Consider the following 22569-nt stretch of genomic DNA (forward strand, 5'->3'; position numbering starts at 1 on the left):
CGTCGTACACCGAGACGTTTTCATTGTGCTATGCGTCCTAGTGTGCCACCGCTTCGTGGCAAATCACTCGGCGTTAGTACGTTTTTAATGTTTTTATCGCTGTTCCGTCGCCGTCCGCCAACTTTTATACCGTTTGTCGTTATACCTTTGAACGCGCGATGCAGTACATTCTCGCTGTAACTGTATACCGTTATCCGTGACGTTTCGTGTCCATCAAGCAGTCGGTCGCGTTGTTACGTAACGACTAACGATTAATTGTCGATCTCTCATAAATTAGCAACGATTGCTATAACTGCTATTGGTGCCGTTAAATAAGGTAGCATCGTTGTCCATCACTCCGTTACCGCTTATTATTACAGCCACCGTGTGCACCCGTGTTGGGCCGCGCGCGATTGTGTAAAAGGCGAGTGCCGTTCGGCTGGCCGCCATGCACAGGGGGTCTAACGCGTCCATAACCGAGCATGCGACACCCGTGAACTCGTCACACCACGCAGGATGCCGGAGTCGCGCGTTGGTGACTCCGAGCCAGACTCCGAGCCTCCTCATCTTTCTCGGGGGGTACCTACACTAGGTATATGTCGTCCTATTCGACGGCTTCAAATAAGAACTACAATTTTACATACGTCGTTATCGGTTCGTCAACTGCTGTATCTTCAATGCACGAAATCATTGTACTGAGATAATGATAATATACGATTATACCGATGATTTCATTAATAACAACAGTGAGTCGGTGTATTCGATTTTATTATTGATGTTAATTTTTGTGAAACAAATATCTTTACCGTTTTTACATTTTATATACTTATATAGGTAATGGGACAAAAATTATTTCGTAATAAGAAAAGTTTATAATCAGCTATAAGAATCATAATTACTTAACTTTCAGATTGTTATACGCGTATAATAAATAATATATAATAGGAATTTTATGTGAATTTAAAATTGTATATATTACGGCGAATATTGACATTGTGTTAACTGAAAAATTTCGTTATGATGTACCTAATGACATGTTCATTTGTTAACACATGGGAATTTTGGTTTCGAATTGTTCTTTTGCTTTGCTGAAAGCGTCCAATATATTTCTTGATATGTTTTCAGTTTCAGCGTCTACTGCAGATGCCAATTTTACTAATCGAGACTGATCGATCTATAAAGCAATTGAGCACTGGATTTTATACTTTATTACTATATAAATATATTTGAATATTTAGGTAGGTATAAATATATAATATACAATATTAGGCATTAAGTGGAAAACTGTTAGTCTGTAAATACTCAAATACAGAGACCATAATATAGGTAGTTATTTTGAAAAATACTAAATGAAAATTTCGCATAAAAAGTTTTACTGTGATACAATAATTATAAGACATTTGTACAATTATTTATTAAATTCCTTCAACATTTTAAAACATAAGTAGGTATTAACTATTAAATACCAGTAAACTGTAATAAAAATGTATAATACGGGGATATAATAGACATACATAATATAAAATATAAACTATATTCAAAACCTAGTTACATATTATAAGAATTCAATCAAAATATCTTAATACTTACGTTATTGAAGAGTATATCATATGCAGCTTTATTACAAACATTACGAATTAGTGACTGGAGTAATTTTAGTGCAAAAAACCTTAGATCGGGTTCAATTTTCACGTTAACCGAATCTTTAATGTCATTATTTATTACAGTTACTAATTCGGCATTTATTATCTGTGATGATGTTTTAACTGTACAATTGCTTACGTTGTATAATGCAGAATACGATATTCTAAAAAATGAATTTTACAATTAAGTTGACTATTATAATGAATATTAATGATTTAGCTGATACCTGTTGTACACAATAATGATTTGATTACGAATATTACGATAATATTATGATAAAATAAAATCAAGTTGAATTTATTACTGCCAGTGTAGAATACAGTTAATATAGTATTTCTTAACTTTCTTAACACTACGGACCATATACTTACAGAATTGCCGTAAGGCCACGCATTTTAGAGAGACCTGTTTCATATATATATATATATATATAAAAACACAGATCACTTTCTTTTACATATTTTAAGTTTAAGAATAAATAAAAATACTACATCATTCAGTGGGTGTAATAACGATAAACAAGGAGTAATATTATGATCAGTGGTAAATATAATAGTTATAGTTTTTATTAAAAAAAAATATGTACATTAAGTCGTAAAAAAAAACTATTACATACTATATTGTATATTGAAATTTTAAATAATAAAATAAAATCTAAGAAAAACATCGTGGACCTCAGAAAAAAAAACATTGAACAAATAAATATATTTGAAGAAACATATTAATTATTAATTACTCCACCTAGTTATATCAAGGATACATTTTGCATTTTTATTTATTCATAACAGTTACCATACATAATAGCTGATAAGTTTATAAATTAATTAAAAATAACATTTGGTTTAATTTTAAATAAAAATTTTCAACCAAAAACAAATGTATAATAATAGAATAAAAAATAAAATTGCTCTGTCATAATACTATTATTAGTAATTCTTGAAACTATTAAAATTTTAATATTTATTTAAATAACTGTTTACTTTTTCAACTGGTTTGCAGATGGAGATGGAATACGAATTAGTATACAAATTATAAGTCGAATCACATTTTTTCCACTATTAGTTTGTGAAAAAAATCGTCGACCTGCGTCCGCCGTGGACAAATTGGCTACCAATCCGATGATACTCAGTACAAATCTTGTTTCTTCCGTATCCGTAATAGGTATTTTTGTTTGATAAGTATCATTAAATGATGTGAGTACACCACTCATAATTTCAGATAGTTCTAATATTTTTTGCTGTAGAAGTAATAAAAAAAAAAAATGTAAAATTTTGAATTACAGTACATATGTTTACAATTCGTTTTGTAGATATATTATCAGTTTTTATCGTGCAAAGATAAATAGATAAATCTACACATGATTTACAGCGAAGGTCACAGTTTTAAAGTTATGTCTCGCTATTAGAGTGATTGTAATAAGGAAGTATGGTTGTATAATGTACTTAATACTTATTATAGTACTGACAGGATTATAAACATAAATATTTTCAAAAACAAATTTAATAAAAATAAACATAACATAACACAAATATGTTTAGAAAATACTTCAGAATGTATTATATTATTATGTATTTTAACTTTTAACATTTTAAATACAACAAAATTAACTTTTTTGTATTCTATTGTATAAAAATACTCTTTAAACATTTTACGAAATAAATAATATTTTATACTTTTATAACTTAAATTGTATTTTACTATTTTATTATATTTTATTATTTTTTTTTTTAACTAAATTGCAAATTAAACTTTAATTCAAGTAGAAATATTTTAGCATAAAGCAGTTTTAAATTCTAAAAAATGTGTTTCCAACAAAAAATTTAAACCATTATTTTATAAAATTGTTTTTTTGGTTTTATAATTACCTATTCTGCAGAATTTATGAAATTATAGCCTATGCCCTATTTGATGTATTGTATGTAACTGTGTCTAATTTCAACTCTATATTACAGAAATACTACAATCTATAAACTTTAAAGATAATTTAACCTTCTAAAGAAAAAATATTATTGTCTTGAAATTAAAGAAATGTTATAATATTAAAAATGTAAAACAAATAGCTTCCTCGACTCCTCGTTCCGCTAAATAATCAGTGCGACGTCCGTCATTTAAGCTAGTAAAGCCACGCAAAGTATACATTTGCATATTCAAAACCCGTATTTTTTAATATGGTCCGTGACCTTACAACTGTGGTCTGTGGTCCGCATATTTATATTTTTTAAATTATTTTAGATGTTTCAGTAACGATAATAATATTACATGACCTGCATGTAAATATATATATATATACCTGTATATAAACACATTAACGTAATGAATTGCAAAAACTACAAACAACCCAGTCATTGATTTTAATACAGAATTACTGCTAACTACATACATATAGTACATACGTATGATAATATGTTAAATATTATTCCTTCCAAACATAACATCACTGTAATAATTGGTCATCTGGGAATAGTTATAATCAACTAGTTAGTCATAAATAGTTGTGATTAGTGACGTCGTTCATTTTATCATTATTATTAATCTAATTTTCAATGGGATACACATAATAATTATAATAAGCCTATAAGCTATAATCAATAATGATCTTTTACACGTAAATGATGAAACGTATTTTTAATTTGTGCATTATGCCTTTCCCGATAATATTGTTAAGACAACTAGAGATGCTAATTCCTGTACACAGACACCCTCCCACCATAAATGACGTCAATGAATATTAACTATAATAATACATGTCTCATAAACCAAATCATTGACAAAAACAAAACCCCTGCCTGGCTAATATGAACTTATAGTATCAAATTGTATAATTTAAACGACTTCAATAATTGTTGTGATACTTATAAAATATCAAGTTATACAAGTAAAGAATTTATCTTGGTTCAACACTTTTAAAAAAATCTATAAGACCTGGCACGAAATACAAATAATAATATAATCTATAATATATAGATACTCATATTTTTCTTACTTTTCTCGTTGATTTTTGAATCTTATCTAACAACCTAAACCTGACCATAGTTCTAACATTATTATTGCCTATTATTACTTATTTATTTACGATAGTTTCCCTCATTCGCTTACAGCTTGATGACTGATGAGTATATATATTAGTTTTATTCTTATTAAGTTTATTTACTTTTACAAGAATTATGTTGATGACGTCTGGGATTTGAGTGGCTTTCCATAAACAATAACCTAATATGCACCCAGCCTTTGAACAAAATTGAGATTGTTGTTTTAGCTGAGATTGGAGTTTCATCGTCTGAATTTCCAATCGACCGATTGTATTTTGTTGACAACGCCATTCATGTTGCATCAACAAATACTTTGATTTCCATACTTCTTTTTCAACGTCTTAAAATACATTGTATAATTAAAGTAAAAGTTTAATTATGTTATTCGAGAAACTGGAGCAATACATTACACCACCACTTGACAATCTAGTTTCATAATTTAATTTGGTGGTGTGTTAATAAATGATAAAAGAAAATGTTAAAGTGAAATTAAGCTTCAAAAAAATGTGGTAAATTATTTTTTTATTTTACCTGTATTTCTACAATCTTTTTCCATATTTTGATACTCAATGTTTTTTTTTAAATTTACTTATTATTTAGTGTTTATTATATTAATAAATATAATTAATAAACAATAAACATGTCTTAAATCTATTAAATATTTTACATAACAACGTATTTACAAAATCTAAAAACCAAACTTTAATTGAATTGCAATACATTGAAGTTTATAAATTAAAATTTATTATACCTAATAATATACATGTATAGCCATATAGATACATACTACAATAGTAGATACAATACTGTATGTGTTGTTTTGGATATTTGAGTAAATAAAAAAAAATTGTAAATCCTAAATAATTTTATAAAAACTTATATTTCATATAAAGTTCAGTGGTATGAGTTGTTTTAGCATAACGTTTTAATAATAATTTAGCAAAATGAGTATTAATTTTAGATCTTATTTATATGATATAAAAAATTTAAAAATGTCAGTTTTGTAAAGATTTTTCTTTAAGATATTAACAAAGTATCTATGTAATAAAAAATCTGGATGGGTAATTTAATTGTTTGAATTATAAATATAAAAATAATTTAATTCTCATTAAGTATAAATTATATTCTTTACGCCATTTCTATCAAAGATGAAAGATAGCTATAAGCAGTATAAGCAACAGTGGGAGACAAGGGTTTGGCCGAATGCATGAATTATTAATATTTAGATTTAAATCGATAATATTTTGTTCCATTGAGTCGTTTTCGGTTAAAAATAAATCTTATAAACTATGACAATAATTATAAAACAATACTTTAGTTTATTTATGTATGTATTTTTTTATAATATTGATTAAATTTTCTATAGACAGAAACTTGGAATTAGACTCCGAACCGATAGTTGTTTAAGTATTAATTTTTGTCGATAATTATTACCAATAATATAATTTGACGGTCTGTCAGCCTATATCCCTAAATATATCTTATAATATGTCTTTTATTATAATAGCTATTAGATTAATATATTTTACTATTAGTATTACAGTAGCAAGTAGGTTAAATTAATTAAATTGTCAAAAATATTGCATTTATTATATTATTAATACCTATTTTATTTTTATAATTATGTATATTTATGCCATATTTATTATTAACTCTTGAGTTAATAATAAAAGGTAACTTAATGTAAATCTGTAAAACAGTGTTAGTGTAAATAGATTAAGGGTCATTGTATAAATAGATAATATCTTAATATCAATTTACATATTTTGAAAATGTCATTGATGCGTATAGTAAAATTCATAATAATATATTATATTATATTAAGTCCCCAAAATAATCTTTTTGAATAAATTAAAACAAATAATTAACATCGTTAAAATACGTAATTTTGTCCAAATTTAAATTACAAACATATTTTAAAAAAAGTAAGAACTTCTGGTAAGAACATTTTATAAGGAACATTATTGTGTTACATTTTCACGTATTAGTATTGTGTAATATTATGTTAATATTATCGGTTTACATCATCATAACAAATAGTATGTAAACATAAATCTAATTGTTTTGAATCTTTGTGATTTTATTAATACTTAATGATTTAGCGATTTCTAAGTACACGGAGGTCATCATTATCATTATTTCGATACATGAATATTTGATAATTAATAATACTAAAATACATGTCTGTATTTAGTGTATAATATGTACTATTATTCCATTCCCTCTACCATGTATTGGTTAATACATCATACGAGAGGTCAAATACGAGGCAGCATACAATAGAGCAAGTTTTACCTGTTACGTAGCCATCCTATTCTGTAAGATCATTATTTGTTTTCATTTCAAACAAGTAGTAGGTACTTATTTTACAGAATCTAAGCAGTCCCAGTGAATGAAAATTTTAAGTGCTGTTCATTCGAGGTAAGATAAATCAATTTATTACTATTTAGTCATTTAATTTAAAACTACACATAAATATTAAATTATTTTTTTATTATTACTATCATACATTTTACGCTTTAATTATATATAATTATTCATTTTTAGATTTTTTTATTTTTATTCATAATATTCGTACTTTTAACCAGAAATATTACATAGATTATTAAAACATTTTTAAATATGATATTTATCTATTATAATTTATTAAATTTATTTTATGCTTATTTATTAAATATTTGACAAACTATTAGTTTATACTTTAGTATAGTTATATTAATTTCTAATATATACTATTATACTATACACTTGACATATATTATAAGTACGCACAAATAAATAGGTAAATTTGATTAGATGACAGAATAAAATGATATATAAATCAGAAATAATTATTGATGGGTCAACTCAAATGACGCCGAACTCTATGTTTAGGACATGCCACACCCTGACCACTTTTTCTAAATGTGTCCAGGACAGGGTTACCACTGAAGGGGCCAAATGTCTATACAGTTTACAATGCAAATTAAGGACACATATATATATATACCTAGTACAAACAATGTTTATCTAATTACTAATACATACAATTTTTATATAGGTACCTATAAATACGTATTTATATAATTGTATGTATGTAAATCATTTTACGTGTAATAAATGGTGATGCATTATAAATTTTTCTTTTGAAATTTAAACAAATTACATTGATTTTCCATACTTTAATAAGTATACATATAGACTTGAGGCTGTTGGACTTTAATTTGGCTTGATTTCATTTTTAAAAGTTTGGCATCATTGGTATCACTGTATCGACTCTACAATATATATTTAGGATATTTGAACTGTCCGAAGGAAAAAGATTGATTATTTTTGTATTATTACTATAACTTAAAAGTTTTCAATACGTTAATATATACCTATGCAAAAAACTTTTATTTAAAAAAATGTTTATTGATTTACGAACCAACTAAGTTATAATAAAATCGATTGTTTTTAAACATAAAAAGGACCTAACCAGTAAACACTGGAAATAATAATTTTAATTTAAAAAAATAACAGTTTAAAATTATATACGATTTAATATTAATACATATTAAAATAGTTTTATATTGTTTTCTATATTTCGATCTTCTTTTTGGTTGGTTTGAGTATAATATTATAATTTCTGTGCAGCACTATCCTACAAATCAAAAAAATTAGGTATTTCGTTTTCTTCGTTGTTTTATAAGTATTTTTTAAGGTTATTAAACTACCATTTATCTATACTGGTTAGTTATAAAATAAAAATACATATTAATATAACTATAAGTCCACGCCTGTAGACTACAGTACTCACATTTCACCAGGTCTTTTGCAATTTTCTCCAACCTTTCACTAGAGAAGTCTTTTAACGTTCAAAACTTTGACTGGAATTATATTAATGGCGTCATTTGTGATTAGTATGACTGCAATGTACATTCGCATCCAGTTTTTTTTTTTTTTTAAAGACTCGTTTTGTTATATTTAAAAAAATAATAATATGTGTGTTGCCACTTAAAAAATTGTTTTGGTATTGTCATAATGATTATAGGTTAATGTTTTCTTACATCAAAATACATAAATCATTACATCACTATTGTAATATGTATGTTACAGTTGGATGTTTTCTATTTTAATATATTTTTGTCCTCACGCCTATATACACATATATGTGTACATAAATAAATTAACATTAAATATATACAGTAGACAATATCATGACAATAGCTAATATGCATATAATGAAAAATGTAGCGTGTAAGCTCTATAATAATTATTGGAAACGCTATATATTTTATTCAGTTATAATAATTGATCGTATCATATAAATATTTGTAACAACATCGTGACTAATATAACTAATAACATTTTGATTAGATAGAGATTATAACCGTGCCGACCACTTTATCGCCTTTATAATGACGGAAATTAAAATATTTCTAATAATATGTAGTATGCCGTATATTGTGAGTTATGACACCATATTATGATGGTTATGGATTATTGTTTTGTAAAAATTGGGAATTCCAATTCAAAGGTGCAAAGGTACTATACTTATTTGAGATGAATTAATTTTTAAATATAAATCGACGCTAAATCTAATATCATATAAAGTGATGGAATGATGAGCATAGACTATTATTATTGATACAGGGTTAGGTATACATTTTACCTGGCATAACTGGGTAAAAAACTACGGAAAAGGGATAGGCAAAGTTTAAATCGCAATCGTTTTTTAATTTGTATACACAAGCCACATACCTAACTCATTGTATAGCTTAGAAATAATTCGTAGGTACCCATATCATTAAATAAGTAATATTAAGTACGAAAGAGTTCGTTTTTTATAACGGTGTTATAACTTGTCTAAAAAATAATAATCTGGTGATAATCCTGTAATCATTATTTATTTGTATATCCCAGATAATGTGATATAACGTTGACAATGATTAATGAATTGCATTCTTTCTTTATATTTGGAAGATTTAAAGATTTTTACTATTGACATATTTAAGAAGGAAAATGATAACTTTCCCCTCGAAAAAATTTCAGAGGTGCAAATGCCCCACTCTTTTGATAACCGTTCACAATTACACCACTTTGATTTATACAAAGAGTAAAATAGGCAACTACAAAATCTAATCAATAACATTACGAGGTGAATAGGTGACAATAAAATTGTTTCAAAATGTATATTCGTATACGAAACCAGTAACCACAGCTCAAACGTTGTGCTATACACGCTAATGTACTGAAAATAATAAGAAACATCGAGTTGAGCAATCTATAGTAACACTACTGGTTATGAAAATCGGTGAAAAAACCTTTATGATGAAATCGCCAGAGAATATTTCCCAAGAGAACGCAATATTAGACGGAAAAATCAGTAAATAACGAAAACTACTATAGAACTAAAATTCCCACGACAATTATTTCAATATAATATAATCGTATTATTGACACTTGTATTCTAAAATACGCTTAAAAAAAAAATGTATGTAACTATTCAATAGGTATACTTATTCTACTTGATATTCGATATGACGATGTTATAATATTATACAGATGGCCAATGGACGACAACAATGCGCACGCATTACACATTACATAATATTCAAAAAGTCCCAAGTACAATCCGTGGACAACCGGTTGTAGAGATACCTACAAAGTCAATGAAAATGAATGAAAATGAAGTACATTATTATGTGCTTTAGTTTGAATGTAGAACTTATTATTAGCTAAATAGCCTAAGTATTGAAGTAATAATATTATTAATACTCAATAACAATGATGATTTTGAGTATAGCTATTAAATGTTTTATGAAATATTTTCATAACAATATTTTTTATTTCACTGAATTTTATCATTTATACTATAACGATAAGTTTTTATGCATATAGCATGTATCATAAGTCTCGTTAAAGGAAAATAATAGTAATAAAGAATAAAGTGCTTTATCGACAAAATTGATATTTTTTTCCCTCGCATAAATATCAATTAATTATAGAGTAAGGTACCATAAAATAAACCACTTTCCATTATACTACCATCATACTGTAAAATGAATTATAGATAGTGGTTAAGTGTATACATTATAACTATATTATCATGATTTTATTTTCTCATATAATTATTATAAAAAAAAAAAATGTTATTTTAATTTCCCGTTCTATACTTGTATATTAACATCTAATATTCACACGACTTAATGATGGGTTAAATTGATAAACTTAGTTTTAATTTTTTAACCTGTCACAAAAATCGTCATTTATCACTGCCTATGCCCTTTATGTATATATAAAAACACACAAACACACACACAGGGTCTTCTAAATATACAAAATAATAATGACAAAATAAATTGTGGGGATTATGATGATTGTTATACGCGATCCCCAATATTTTTGGCCCTATATCAGTATACATATATTTAATATTCGGTTTATTGAGCAATTCATAATCCGAAGTTCCGTTTATATTGTCAGAAAATTATGGAAAACTCAGACATTTGACATTGATTGTTAAACAAACTCAAGGACTCATCCGGTGTATATAGTGATGATGATAATAAATAGTATTATAATTTATAATAATTACTAGGTACACTATTTTCACAATTTTAGTTAATTAATATTAAATTATCAAATCGACGTAATACCCATATGTAATGAATATTTATGCATATATGAACTTATTTAGTTAACAACAAAAATAGGTTCAAGTCTAAATATAATATTATGGATTTTATAGACAAAACTAAGTTATAAAAACATTATAATATTATTATAATTATTCACAAACTTTATTTAAAGAATTTATTATAGCTTAAGTGGTTAATATTTATAATAGGGTTATATTCCATATTCATTGTGTTAACTATTAATTTTTTTATGTTTCTTTATTATGTATATTTGACACTTGCTAAGCATTACTTAATATTTAATAAAGACGTGTTATATTTATTATTTTTAAATAGGTACCTATACCGTATACAATATACATTTATGTTAATATGTTATTAAAACCAAATGCTAATCTAAATTTCATGATATTATCAATTTATACATATAAATAAAATATATATAGGTTTTTACAGTTATTTATTTTTTTAAATAAACATAGAAATATTTTTATTTACTTCATGTACTCTTTTAATGATTTGCAATTTCGTCTTGGCAAAGTAAATTTATTGTTCCTATTTAATTTGTTTATAATATTATTATTTTACCTTATCTATAGGACATAGTTTAAAATATATTCAGATTACTTAAATTATTATCCCATTGACCTTGGTTCTATGCACTATTGTAATGTATCGAATTTTTTAATGTATTACAATTAAGTCCCGTGGGCCTAAGTTTACACCAGATTTGGTCCGAAAAATAATACCTAATTAGTAATTGAGTTCAAAAAATATTTTCTTTCTTATTTTATAAACTTAAGACTCTCAATACAAAATATATTAATAAATTATAACTAGAGTATTAAATACTAAAAAACTAAACTTATTAATAAATAATTAAATTAACATATATTTTATTGTATTGTGATTATTTTTATTATCAAATATCGCTACTGAGTACCACAATCATTGATAAGTACCAATGATTTATATTTGTGTGAAAAAATTATCTCATTTGACACTACATTTTTATACCTTGTAATAATTGGCACACATAAAAAAAGGAAATAGATTAAGAAAAAATTATTTTATTTAAAAATATTCTATACAAATTCTACAAATTTTTGTGAAGTACTAAAAATTAATAACTATAAGATTTGATTGTATTTTAGTGAATTTCTTCTTTGGTATTTTTAATCCTAAATTCGTATTATCCTATTATTATTTTATTATTATTTTATAATCTGGACAAAAGATATAAAGAATAAAAGAACAAAAATATATTAAAATATTTAAACTCATGATTTTTTTTAATTTTTTTTTTATTTAAATATTATAATAATAAATTAACCTTTAATATTCCAAGACAACATATTTCCAAAATGTTTTGTGGAGCATTTCCAAATAAGATTATTTTTCCTTGTACTTAACTATACTGTCTATACTATATAGTATCTTTCATAATCTATTTTTTCACTACACAAATGAAAATTTTTTTTAATTAATAGAAGAATAAAAGTGCTACACATTAACACATTGGTGACTGTCAACAAACTAAATTTGGTTTACTAAAAATAATAGCGCACATAAAGATTAAGAATAAAAAAAAATATGAAAAGTTTAAAAGCGGCGCAGAAAATATTATCTTAATAAAAACTTATTTTAGTTAACATTATACCTACATGTTGTATTTTACTAAAGCAAAATAAAAGTATTAACAATATTAAAATGAAATAATATTGTTTATTTTTATAAAAGTGATTTTTTAAAGATATTTCATTTTTATTTTTTTTATCGACATTCGGAAAATTGAATACTAACTAGCAATTTTATTGGATTTGATTAGGTGTGTTATCGGACGAAATTTTATCATAAATAGAGACTGAACTATAGAACTTCCGAATTTTTAATTTTATCAATTTTATTAATTTTAATTATAAAAATATGTATATGTTTATTACATATAAAATACACAGATAATGGACAGATACATAAAATTATCAAAATAGTGTAATATGATTTTTAGCCCATTAATAAACGGAAATTATTCAGATTGTACGGGAATCCCATAGTTATTACAATAATTATTCAGTCACATATTAGTCATTTTGCAATTAAACTTGGTTTTTAGGTACTTAAGCGAAACGTCACGATGGCGTTGGCCGCAGAACACAATAGCGTGACTTCACTGCTAGCGCTCCTACAATTGATACTGTTTATTACTTTCTCGTCATCCGAAGCGGCGTCAACGGGTTCGTCAGGTTCAAAAACGCCTGTTCTTCTCCGGACGTCAGTTATGCATCCCGCGTTTGAATCTGCCGGCAAAACTGCTGGACTCAAAATTTGGAGAATTGAGGTAAAATTTCTTTTAAAATAATATCATATACCTACGACCTAGATAATATTATATTATGACAACGAAATATAAAAGTATTACTTTTATTAAATATTTTATTGAAGCTTTCTCTTTTCATACAACCAGATTGTCCGACAATTTTGTTCTGCTACATAATAATCTATTGATCTATTGTCGTTTATAAATTAAATCTATAAAATTTCAAGATTAGTGTAAATTTATCGAGAACCACTTTTACGTTTAAAATTAAAATAAGTGTAGCGTGTCTATTAAATAAATAATATCAACATATTTTAAATTTGTACAGTGTTACTCTTTTAAAGATAAATAAATAATAATTTTCTAAAAAAAGTGTTTATATTTTTATTATGTTTTTTTTTTTCAAAAATGTTGTTTTATAAATAATTTCTTTAAAATTCAAACAATTTAAACAACAAAAAATGTGAAAAATTTCGTAAAGTATCAATACTTTTCGAGATATGTTTACTAATAGAAGAACAATACTATATATTTTTGAACTAATATTATTTAGATATAAGACAGAATTCAAAAACAATATCTAGCCACATCTACAATAATAATTTATTTTAAAATAAGAAAACTTGGTACTTATTATCTTTCCAATTTACCGAATTTCCCACTAAATTCAACTAACAAAACCCATAATTTAACATAATAATTATATAGACAATTAAAATATACTAATTAAGAAGTATGGCAAATCGTTTTTCTTTTTCTTTTTTAAATTGGTATAGTGTTGTTTTATTAATTAGGTAGTATGTTTGTAAAGATATTAAATGTTTTAACATTGAAATTAATTTTTCGTGCTATTTTACCAATTAATATTAATAATAACAATTAAAAAAATTATATTTTGGAATAAAAATAATTTAAACATAATACCTACTATCGAAATATATGTGTGTATATAGTATTTATAATCAATGATTTCATGTACCTACTAAATATGTATTTCAAATTATCTTATATTTTATACACACAATATATATCATATAAGATAATAACTAATTTCTCCATACAATTGAAAAATATAGAAATAAACAGTAGAAAACCAATTAACCTATACTATGAAATAATATTGTATTATATAGTATTAGTAGTGTATAGTTGCCAATTTACCTACTATGTAATAATATAGTATCGAAATATGTCAGTATAGTTGCGTGTTTTGTAAAAAAAATAAAATGAATTTTTATTTAAAACTATATTGATTAAAATAATATATTAAACGTAGCCACTAGGTATTATACTCAATATATAAAAATAAAACATTATATTCATCATGTTAACGTGTTGCGATGATACTTTTTTAACATTTTTATTTTCACATCTGTTTTTTAATTTATTAAGACCTTGTATTTAATATAATAGTATTCATTAATATAACAATTTAACTGTACAAGGAATACCATGTCCATGTGTGTACGTAAAAATTTGCAAATTCCCAATTAGAAAATATTATTATTGAACTACATATTTTGAATGCAAATATGTATAACGTTTTCCTATTGTAATAAGACTGTAAGAGTATTATGTAATTACTATTTACACATTAAAAAAAAGTTATAGGTATTTTTTTAGTGTAGTAATAATAATAGGAATGAATAGGTAGTATTGAATAATTAAAAGAGTTTTTTTTATTGCGATATGCTATTATCACATTATCTTTCGAACAAAGTTGCAAATATTTCGTGATGCGTAATCATACTTACTACCTAGTAATAAATAATAATAATATAATAAATCGTGCAAGCGTAATATTATAACATAACTCATCATCAGCTAGATTGTTGGTATTAATCGACGACTGTAGAGTGCAGAACGAGTAATACCAACAATAGTCAAAAGTAGATATTTTGTTCGAAACTTTTTTTTTGTTAATTTTAATATGAATAACCTTCAAAGAAACATTAATGCCTGTACATTAACATTATCACACGAACTCGCTTTTTATAAATAACATATTTTTTTTATATATTTTTTATATTTTATTAAATAGTTTTGAACGTTTTTAGTACCCAATTAAGTATAAATATGTAGTATTTTTATTTCTCTTATATAGGTATTAAATTGAATACTTTAAACTAAATTACCTAACCCATACTTATTTATTCAGAATTTTTAAATAAATTAAATTATATTTAATCATCATTCATCATACATAGTTACATTAAGTAACTGTGAAGTGTATAAATTTGTTGAAATTATTGTTTTCATGTCTTACAAACATACAGTAAATTAATATTTTAATATGATACAATAATGTGAAGTACCAAATTTTTCCAAGTTAGTTTTAATGGAAAACACTGGTCTACCGTATATACAACGTACATAAATTATATATAATACTACACAGTCTCATGCTCAAAAATATCATACATTCATACGTATAACAACTATTTATCTTAAGAATACAATTTAATATTTATAATGTAAGGCGGTAATAACTTTTAATGTGAGATAATAGCTTTCAAGGTCAATTCGTGTTTATTTTTTAAATAAATCTAGTGGTTACTATAATTTTAACTGTAGAGATTTCAAACTGTTTTTAAATAACAAACAATTTTTATGATTTTATGATTCTTAATATAAAATATATACTTTACATTTAAAAGTTAAAATTTCTCTTAACTACATAATACAGTATTTATGTCTAGACTATAAGTAATTTATATTATATTTTCTTTAATGTTTTATATGATATAAAACATTAGAACAAATGTGTCTATACAAATATTAAACATAATGCTTGAAATGATATTACTATGAATATTCCAAGTTATAGCTTATATAGATATACATGAAAATATGTTACATACAATTTGTATTACACACCCACTAAAAGGTTTGTACATACAAACACTTTTTTTGTAATAACGTGACGTTAAAGTAGGCCATCATCAGAACGCAAATAAACAATACGCTTTCTTGCTATCCAAAATAATAAATTTCTCAATTTGAATATAATAAATCCCATTCAAACGTTCACACACGAAGACACAACAGAAATAAAATATATACTTCAATGATAAACCTCGAACATTTAAAAACAATAATAAATAGTCTTCTAGTAGATAATAAACTAATAATTGTCTAGTACCAAGTACTCGAGTACCTAACAATAATCTGATTTTAAATGGACACTGGAAACGGTATTTAAATTATTTTTTATTTTAGTTAATTATGTACATTGCCCATTTTAAAATAATGAGTACCAACATCTTGTATATAATAACTATATATTATTGATCATTAAAAAAAGTAAAATGTAAATTTTGCACTAATAAAATATAAATAAAACATTTTTATTTCTATTTTAATTAAATGTTTTGCATTTTTTTTTTAAACAAACATAAATCAATAATAGTTAATATCTCATTCTCTTATCCGATGAATTAAATATGAACGTTTATCATGATTATAACATTATGTACGTGTCATATATTATTTAGCCACGCACGTATACAGTTATTACGTTATCATAATATTATGTAGGTAGGTAAACCTAACTAGTAAAACTATACTAGTCTGTATAATAATATATAAAATATACCCTGATGAAACTTACGTGTTGGTAATAAAATTATCAAGGCGACTAAGGCGAGCAAAATATATTAATTTGACAGAATTTCGGTAGCTTTTATAATTTGTAAAGGTCACGACTCCTAAAAATACAACATAATAAACAGAGAAATGTGTTAATAGTATACGAAAGTTAGAATAAGGGCAATGACTAACGAGGTAGGTACTCCATATAATTTATATCTGTATAGTTATAATAGGTACATCAATGACTAGTATTTATACGTACTATACCCGCCTCCGGCTTAAACTTTAAACGATAGTTTATAGTCTATACAAATTTGCTCGGTAAAGTGAATAAAATTAGATGATAATATAGGTATGCGGGTTAACTCGTTGTTCGATTTTTCTAATATATATGCATTTAAAATTCATTTACCGCCTTACCGGTATGATAATTAGTTGGATAATTTAAATAAACTGACATATATTTAATTCGTTACTCATACATAAACATAATTAGTAAGTACATCGTGTTTATAATGTACTATTATTACGTATTATATCAAAAAATTAAATACAAACTTTTTGAGACTTCCACGAAAACTATAATAACTACTATGAAATTCCAATAGTAGCTCGTTTAAAGGAACCTAGGTACTTTTACTAAAAGTTATGTTTCAAACAACCTACCGATAAAAAAAATTTCTTTTAACTGAAAAATTAAAAAAACTACTTATTCTAAAACCAATGACTATCTCGGTACATCATTAAAAAAGTATTATGGATTGACATTTAAAAAGTAATGGAATTGTATTTTGATTGATGGAGAGTGGAAGTAGATGCTTCGATTAGTTAGACTGTTTTTAAACATAAGAAATATTATAATATTTTTAAAAAAAGTCACGCAATAGAGTAAATAAATATAAATAGTATTTGAGTAAGACGTTTTATATTATCTACTATCTACTTTTTTGGCAGACTTAATCAAATAAATAATAATACCTGGGTGATTCCCCTAATGGTCAAGACTATAATTAATGTGGAATAGACAATAGTCATGTTAGATGCGTTTATGTAGTATGTGACATGTCGTAATGAGGTTAAACTGGTAGTTTAGTGTGATACAATAATAACTTTGTTTCGTGTTGCTTTTAAACATCTTGCAATGTTTATAATTTACAATTTACTACAAAATATCCATTCATTAACTTATTCATTGTTAATTTCCCCCTTCCAAATCTGATACATAATTCGTGGGTAAACTGTAATAAAAGTATTCTAAGGTCTCGGGGTTACAATAACAATATTGACGTGACATTATCGTGGGTGGGTAAAATGGAGTTTAACAAATCAGTAGCAAAAATTATAAATATATATTTTTAAATGTAAATCTTATATGTTTTTAAGACTTTGTTAATTCCTGAATAATTTACATCCAGCATTTTATGTATAAATATTTTTTTTATAGGACTTTGAACCTGTGCCTTATCCAGTAAAGGATTATGGAAAATTTTATACCGGAGATTCGTACATTGTATTAAACGTAAGAATATTATAATACATTACATTATTACTCATGAACATTAGATTATAACCTATTTTCTAATAAGTTAAATTTTTGACATTTGTATTTTTAGTCGAAAGAAGATAAGAACAGAAAGTTTATATCGGACATTTACTATTGGTCGGGTAGTGCATCATCTCAAGTTAGTAAAAATTTTAAAATTTTCTAAATTTTTTATTAATTTCATTATTTTTTTCTTTAAGGATGAAGTTGGTGCTGCGGCGATCCTTTCCGTTCAATTAGATGATGCTCTTGGTGGAGATCCAGTACAACATAAAGAAACTCAGGATCACGAAAGCCAATCTTTCCTATCACTGTTTACACCTTGTTAGTATATATATACTAATATATTATAGGTATTCAAGGCCTTCAAATACTGTGTGAGAGAAATGGTTTATTATTATTAAGAAATAATAAACTTTTTTTCTCGATATTTCTTCATGCAGTATCTTTAATCCACCAGCTACTAAATCACATGCTTCTGATATTTGCTTGTTTTTAATAAATATTAATTCATGTACATTGCCTTTAAAAAATGTTTTGGATGAACTCGACCGTATAAGACATAAGTAATAAAACGATAATATTCAGATAATATTCCTTATATATTTTTCATCAAATTTAATGTAAATTAGCGATTTTGAACATATTTTAGTAATTTATTTATGAGGATAATAATCTGATGTCAAACTATAACTGCCTTATCTCTATAATTTCTATCATTCAAAAATGTTTGAAAATATTTTTACTTAATACTAATAGATTAACTCCTTTATTTAAAAACATAATTATTGATGAGCAACATAGTTTTTTTCCGTAGGTCTACTACCACCAAAATGCTAATCTTCCAAACTATGTATAACGTAGTTTGACAGGATTATGTTTTCACTATATTTACACTGAATTTTCAAAAGCTTTCGATAAAGTTGATGATGTTCTTACAGCCAGTTTATATAATTATGTTTTTTGGTTTTTATAACCCAGTTAAATACCTAAATATATTTAAATTTTAAATATTAGATTTTATAAAAAGAACTTATTCCGTTATCAATCCAAAAGTATTAAAATCTCTTATTGTTCTTTTATTCACTCAGTACTTGAATATAATTAATATATTGTATGATTTTATCAGATCCAATTGTAATACTGCACTATTGCAGTAATTCCAAATAATTTTTTTAAGACTTTTTGCTTTTAAATGCTGTGTCCAACGTCAAAAATACTTTTCTTGCTCACCTCTATTATCAATAAAAAATTTAGAAACTTTGGAGGTCAAAACAATTAAATTCGATTTTTATTTTAATTCACTTTTAAGTTATTGAACGGTGTTAACTATTACTCAAAATTATTAGTTAAATTTAACATGCTAATCCCTGGTTATCGAACTAGTTAATCATATACCTACTATACGCCATTCGATCGTTTTAATTGCTCTCAAAATGCTCCGATAGTTAATGGGGCTTGTAAATAGACTTAATGTAAATTTATTCTGTTATGATAATAATATTGCATATTTTAATAAATCCCTTAAAAATGTCATGAATAATTTATGATTATAAATATTAATCATTGTTATATTACGATTCTAACCTATATAACTATGTAAGATACATTACCTAATGATCTTAGTAATTATATTTCTATTGGGAATAGATAATTTAAATGAATAAATAAATATAATACTAATAATGTTTTATTTTATTTAGCTATACGTTATATACCTGGTGGTATAGCATCCGGTTTTCGTCATACAGAAATTAATGCTGGAGGTGAAAAAAAAATTATACCAAGTTAAAGGCAAAAAAAATATTCGAGTAAAACAAATTGAACCAAAAGTTACGTCCATGAACCAAGGAGATTGTTTCATTCTAGACACAGGCAAAGAAATTTTTGTGTACGTAGGACCTCAAGCTAAAGGAACAGAACGTTTGAAAGCTATAAGTGTTGCTAATCAAGTAAGAGATCAAGATCATTCTGGAAGAGCCAAAGTAAACATAGTTGGTAAGTAACAAGTAAACTATTAATACAATAATAATTTACTATGTAATTTGTTTAACTTAACAATAGTAAAACAAACGAAATTTATAAAATGTATATCATTTAGATTAATGTCTTATTACTATAAATCTTAAAATGTCGTATTTAAGTATTATTTTTCAAAATAAAATACAATTCAAAGAAACCAATGAACAATAACAATAATGATTTACATTTATATACTATTTAAATAATTTAAATTCAAACCCGAATAATAAAAATGATTCATTTAAAATAATGTAAATCTAATAAATTAATTATGAGTTTATGACATAATACACTTTTTATATTATGTCTTGAAATCTTACTAAAATTTAAAATTTATTATTGATATTTGGAAGAAACTTTAAAATTTGTTTTGTATTTTTGTACCTTTCATTGTTCTATATCTATTTGTTCTATCATAACAAAAAAATGCTTGTCTAAAGTGTTTAATATTAATATTTTAATTTTATAAAAATAAATAATAAATTTATGTACAAAGCAAAACTGTATTGATTTTAATAAAATCCACACAAATTCGTCGATTCTATTGATCAAAATTCTTTTATTTTATAGATACGTTTTTAAATTTTCAATTTCATATTGTTACAAGTAGTTAATTAAAATATATTAAAGCAATAAATTGATATAATATAACTTTAATTTAATAAACTTAATATAATAATTCAAAATTATAGATGGATCAAGCACCCCAGATGAATTTGAAAAGTTCTTTAAAGAATTAGGATCTGGATCCTCCAAACAAGTTCCCCCAGCTGTAGACGATGATCAAGAATTTGAAAAAAAAGAAACAGTAATATAATATGCAAAATATTTTAATGTTTTTAATTCATTAATGAAATAATTTTTAGGCAACACCTGTCTTATACAAAATATCAGATGCGCAAGGTGGAAAAATTGTGTCTGAAAAAATCAACGAAAAGCCTCTTGTTCAGTCACATTTGAAAACTGATGTATGTCTTATTAATAATAAATACCTAATAATTGTTTTTTTTAATTACATTTTTTATCCTTTTTGAATTCTCAGGACTGCTTCATTTTGGACACAGTTTCGTCAGGAATATATGTTTGGGCTGGCAAAAAAGGTACAACTCAAGAAAAAGTAGAATCTCTTAAGCGTGCACAAGTTTTCATTAAAGAGAACAACTATCCGGCATGGACAAGAGTATGCAATGAATATATTTTTTTATCCTGTTGATTTGTATGATATTTACAACTTTTGTTAAACATATAGGTAATCAGAGTTATTGAAGGCGGCGAACCAACAGCCTTCAAACAATACTTTGATAATTGGAAAGATGGCAACAATCGTACTAGTTTGTAATAATTCAAAAATGTGAAAAATGAACTATTTAATTTGGTTTTACTGAAAACATTTTATTTTTTTTTATTGATTGTTTTAAATAAATAAATAATTTGATTTTTATGGCATATTATTTATAGATAAATATATATACACTTAAGATCAAATATTTAAATTAAAACCATAACAATTACTTATTTTGTATAACTTAAATTTTAGTATGAATAAATAGTATGTTATATTTTATTGAGGAATGTAAAATTAGTTTTTTATGTTTTTATTTATACATAATAATGTGCAAGTGGCTTAATAATAAATAACTATTAAAAGGTAATAAAGTGTATCACCTTTATTAATTGAAGACAATGCAAGCGATCCACAGCAAAGTCTATTGTAACATAATTCTGAAATTTGGTACATTGATAATTCTACACTTAAGAATGTGCACCTCAAAGCAACATTTTTAAATTATGCATTTTATATAAAAGCTCACGTATCTAATGCTAGTATGTCATACACATAAG

At 24.9% G+C, this 22569-nt stretch overlaps 2 protein-coding genes across 2 annotated transcripts; one reads left to right on the forward strand and one right to left on the reverse strand.

The window, feature by feature from the left end:
• Window positions 1-967: 967 nt before the first annotated feature.
• Window positions 968-5208, reverse strand: LOC132918864 (uncharacterized). The gene is made up of 5 exons (XM_060980194.1): window positions 5184-5208; window positions 4775-4992; window positions 2604-2860; window positions 1570-1786; window positions 968-1153 (listed from the first exon to the last, which is right to left on the reverse strand). The coding sequence occupies exons 1-5, from the start codon at window positions 5206-5208 to the stop codon at window positions 1025-1027; spliced, it is 846 nt and encodes a 281-aa protein (XP_060836177.1). The 3' UTR covers window positions 968-1024.
• Window positions 5209-6914: 1706 nt separating this feature from the next.
• Window positions 6915-22383, forward strand: LOC132921401 (actin depolymerising venom protein gelsolin 1-like). Its single transcript, XM_060984408.1, is given in 11 exon segments — window positions 6915-7073; window positions 13368-13592; window positions 18607-18681; window positions 18776-18844; window positions 18906-19029; window positions 20409-20476; window positions 20478-20703; window positions 21420-21535; window positions 21594-21695; window positions 21770-21907; window positions 21977-22383. Coding segments are annotated over 10 exon segments (1212 nt in total). The 5' UTR covers window positions 6915-7073; window positions 13368-13388; the 3' UTR covers window positions 22067-22383.
• Window positions 22384-22569: the final 186 nt, after the last annotated feature.

This window comes from Rhopalosiphum padi, chromosome 2 (assembly GCF_020882245.1).
Source record: "Rhopalosiphum padi isolate XX-2018 chromosome 2, ASM2088224v1, whole genome shotgun sequence".
Taxonomy (NCBI): Eukaryota; Metazoa; Arthropoda; class Insecta; order Hemiptera; family Aphididae; genus Rhopalosiphum; species Rhopalosiphum padi.

Coding starts and splice junctions, on each gene's coding strand:
- LOC132918864 (XM_060980194.1), bottom strand. CDS start 5,208: ATGGAAAAAGATTGTAGAAATACAG. Junction 2,861..4,774: donor TCAACATAATTCTTGTAAAA/GTAAATAAACTT, acceptor TTACTTCTACAG/CAAAAAATATTAGAACTATC. Junction 1,787..2,603: donor TCTGCAAACCAGTTGAAAAA/GTAAACAGTTAT, acceptor TTCATTTTTTAG/AATATCGTATTCTGCATTAT.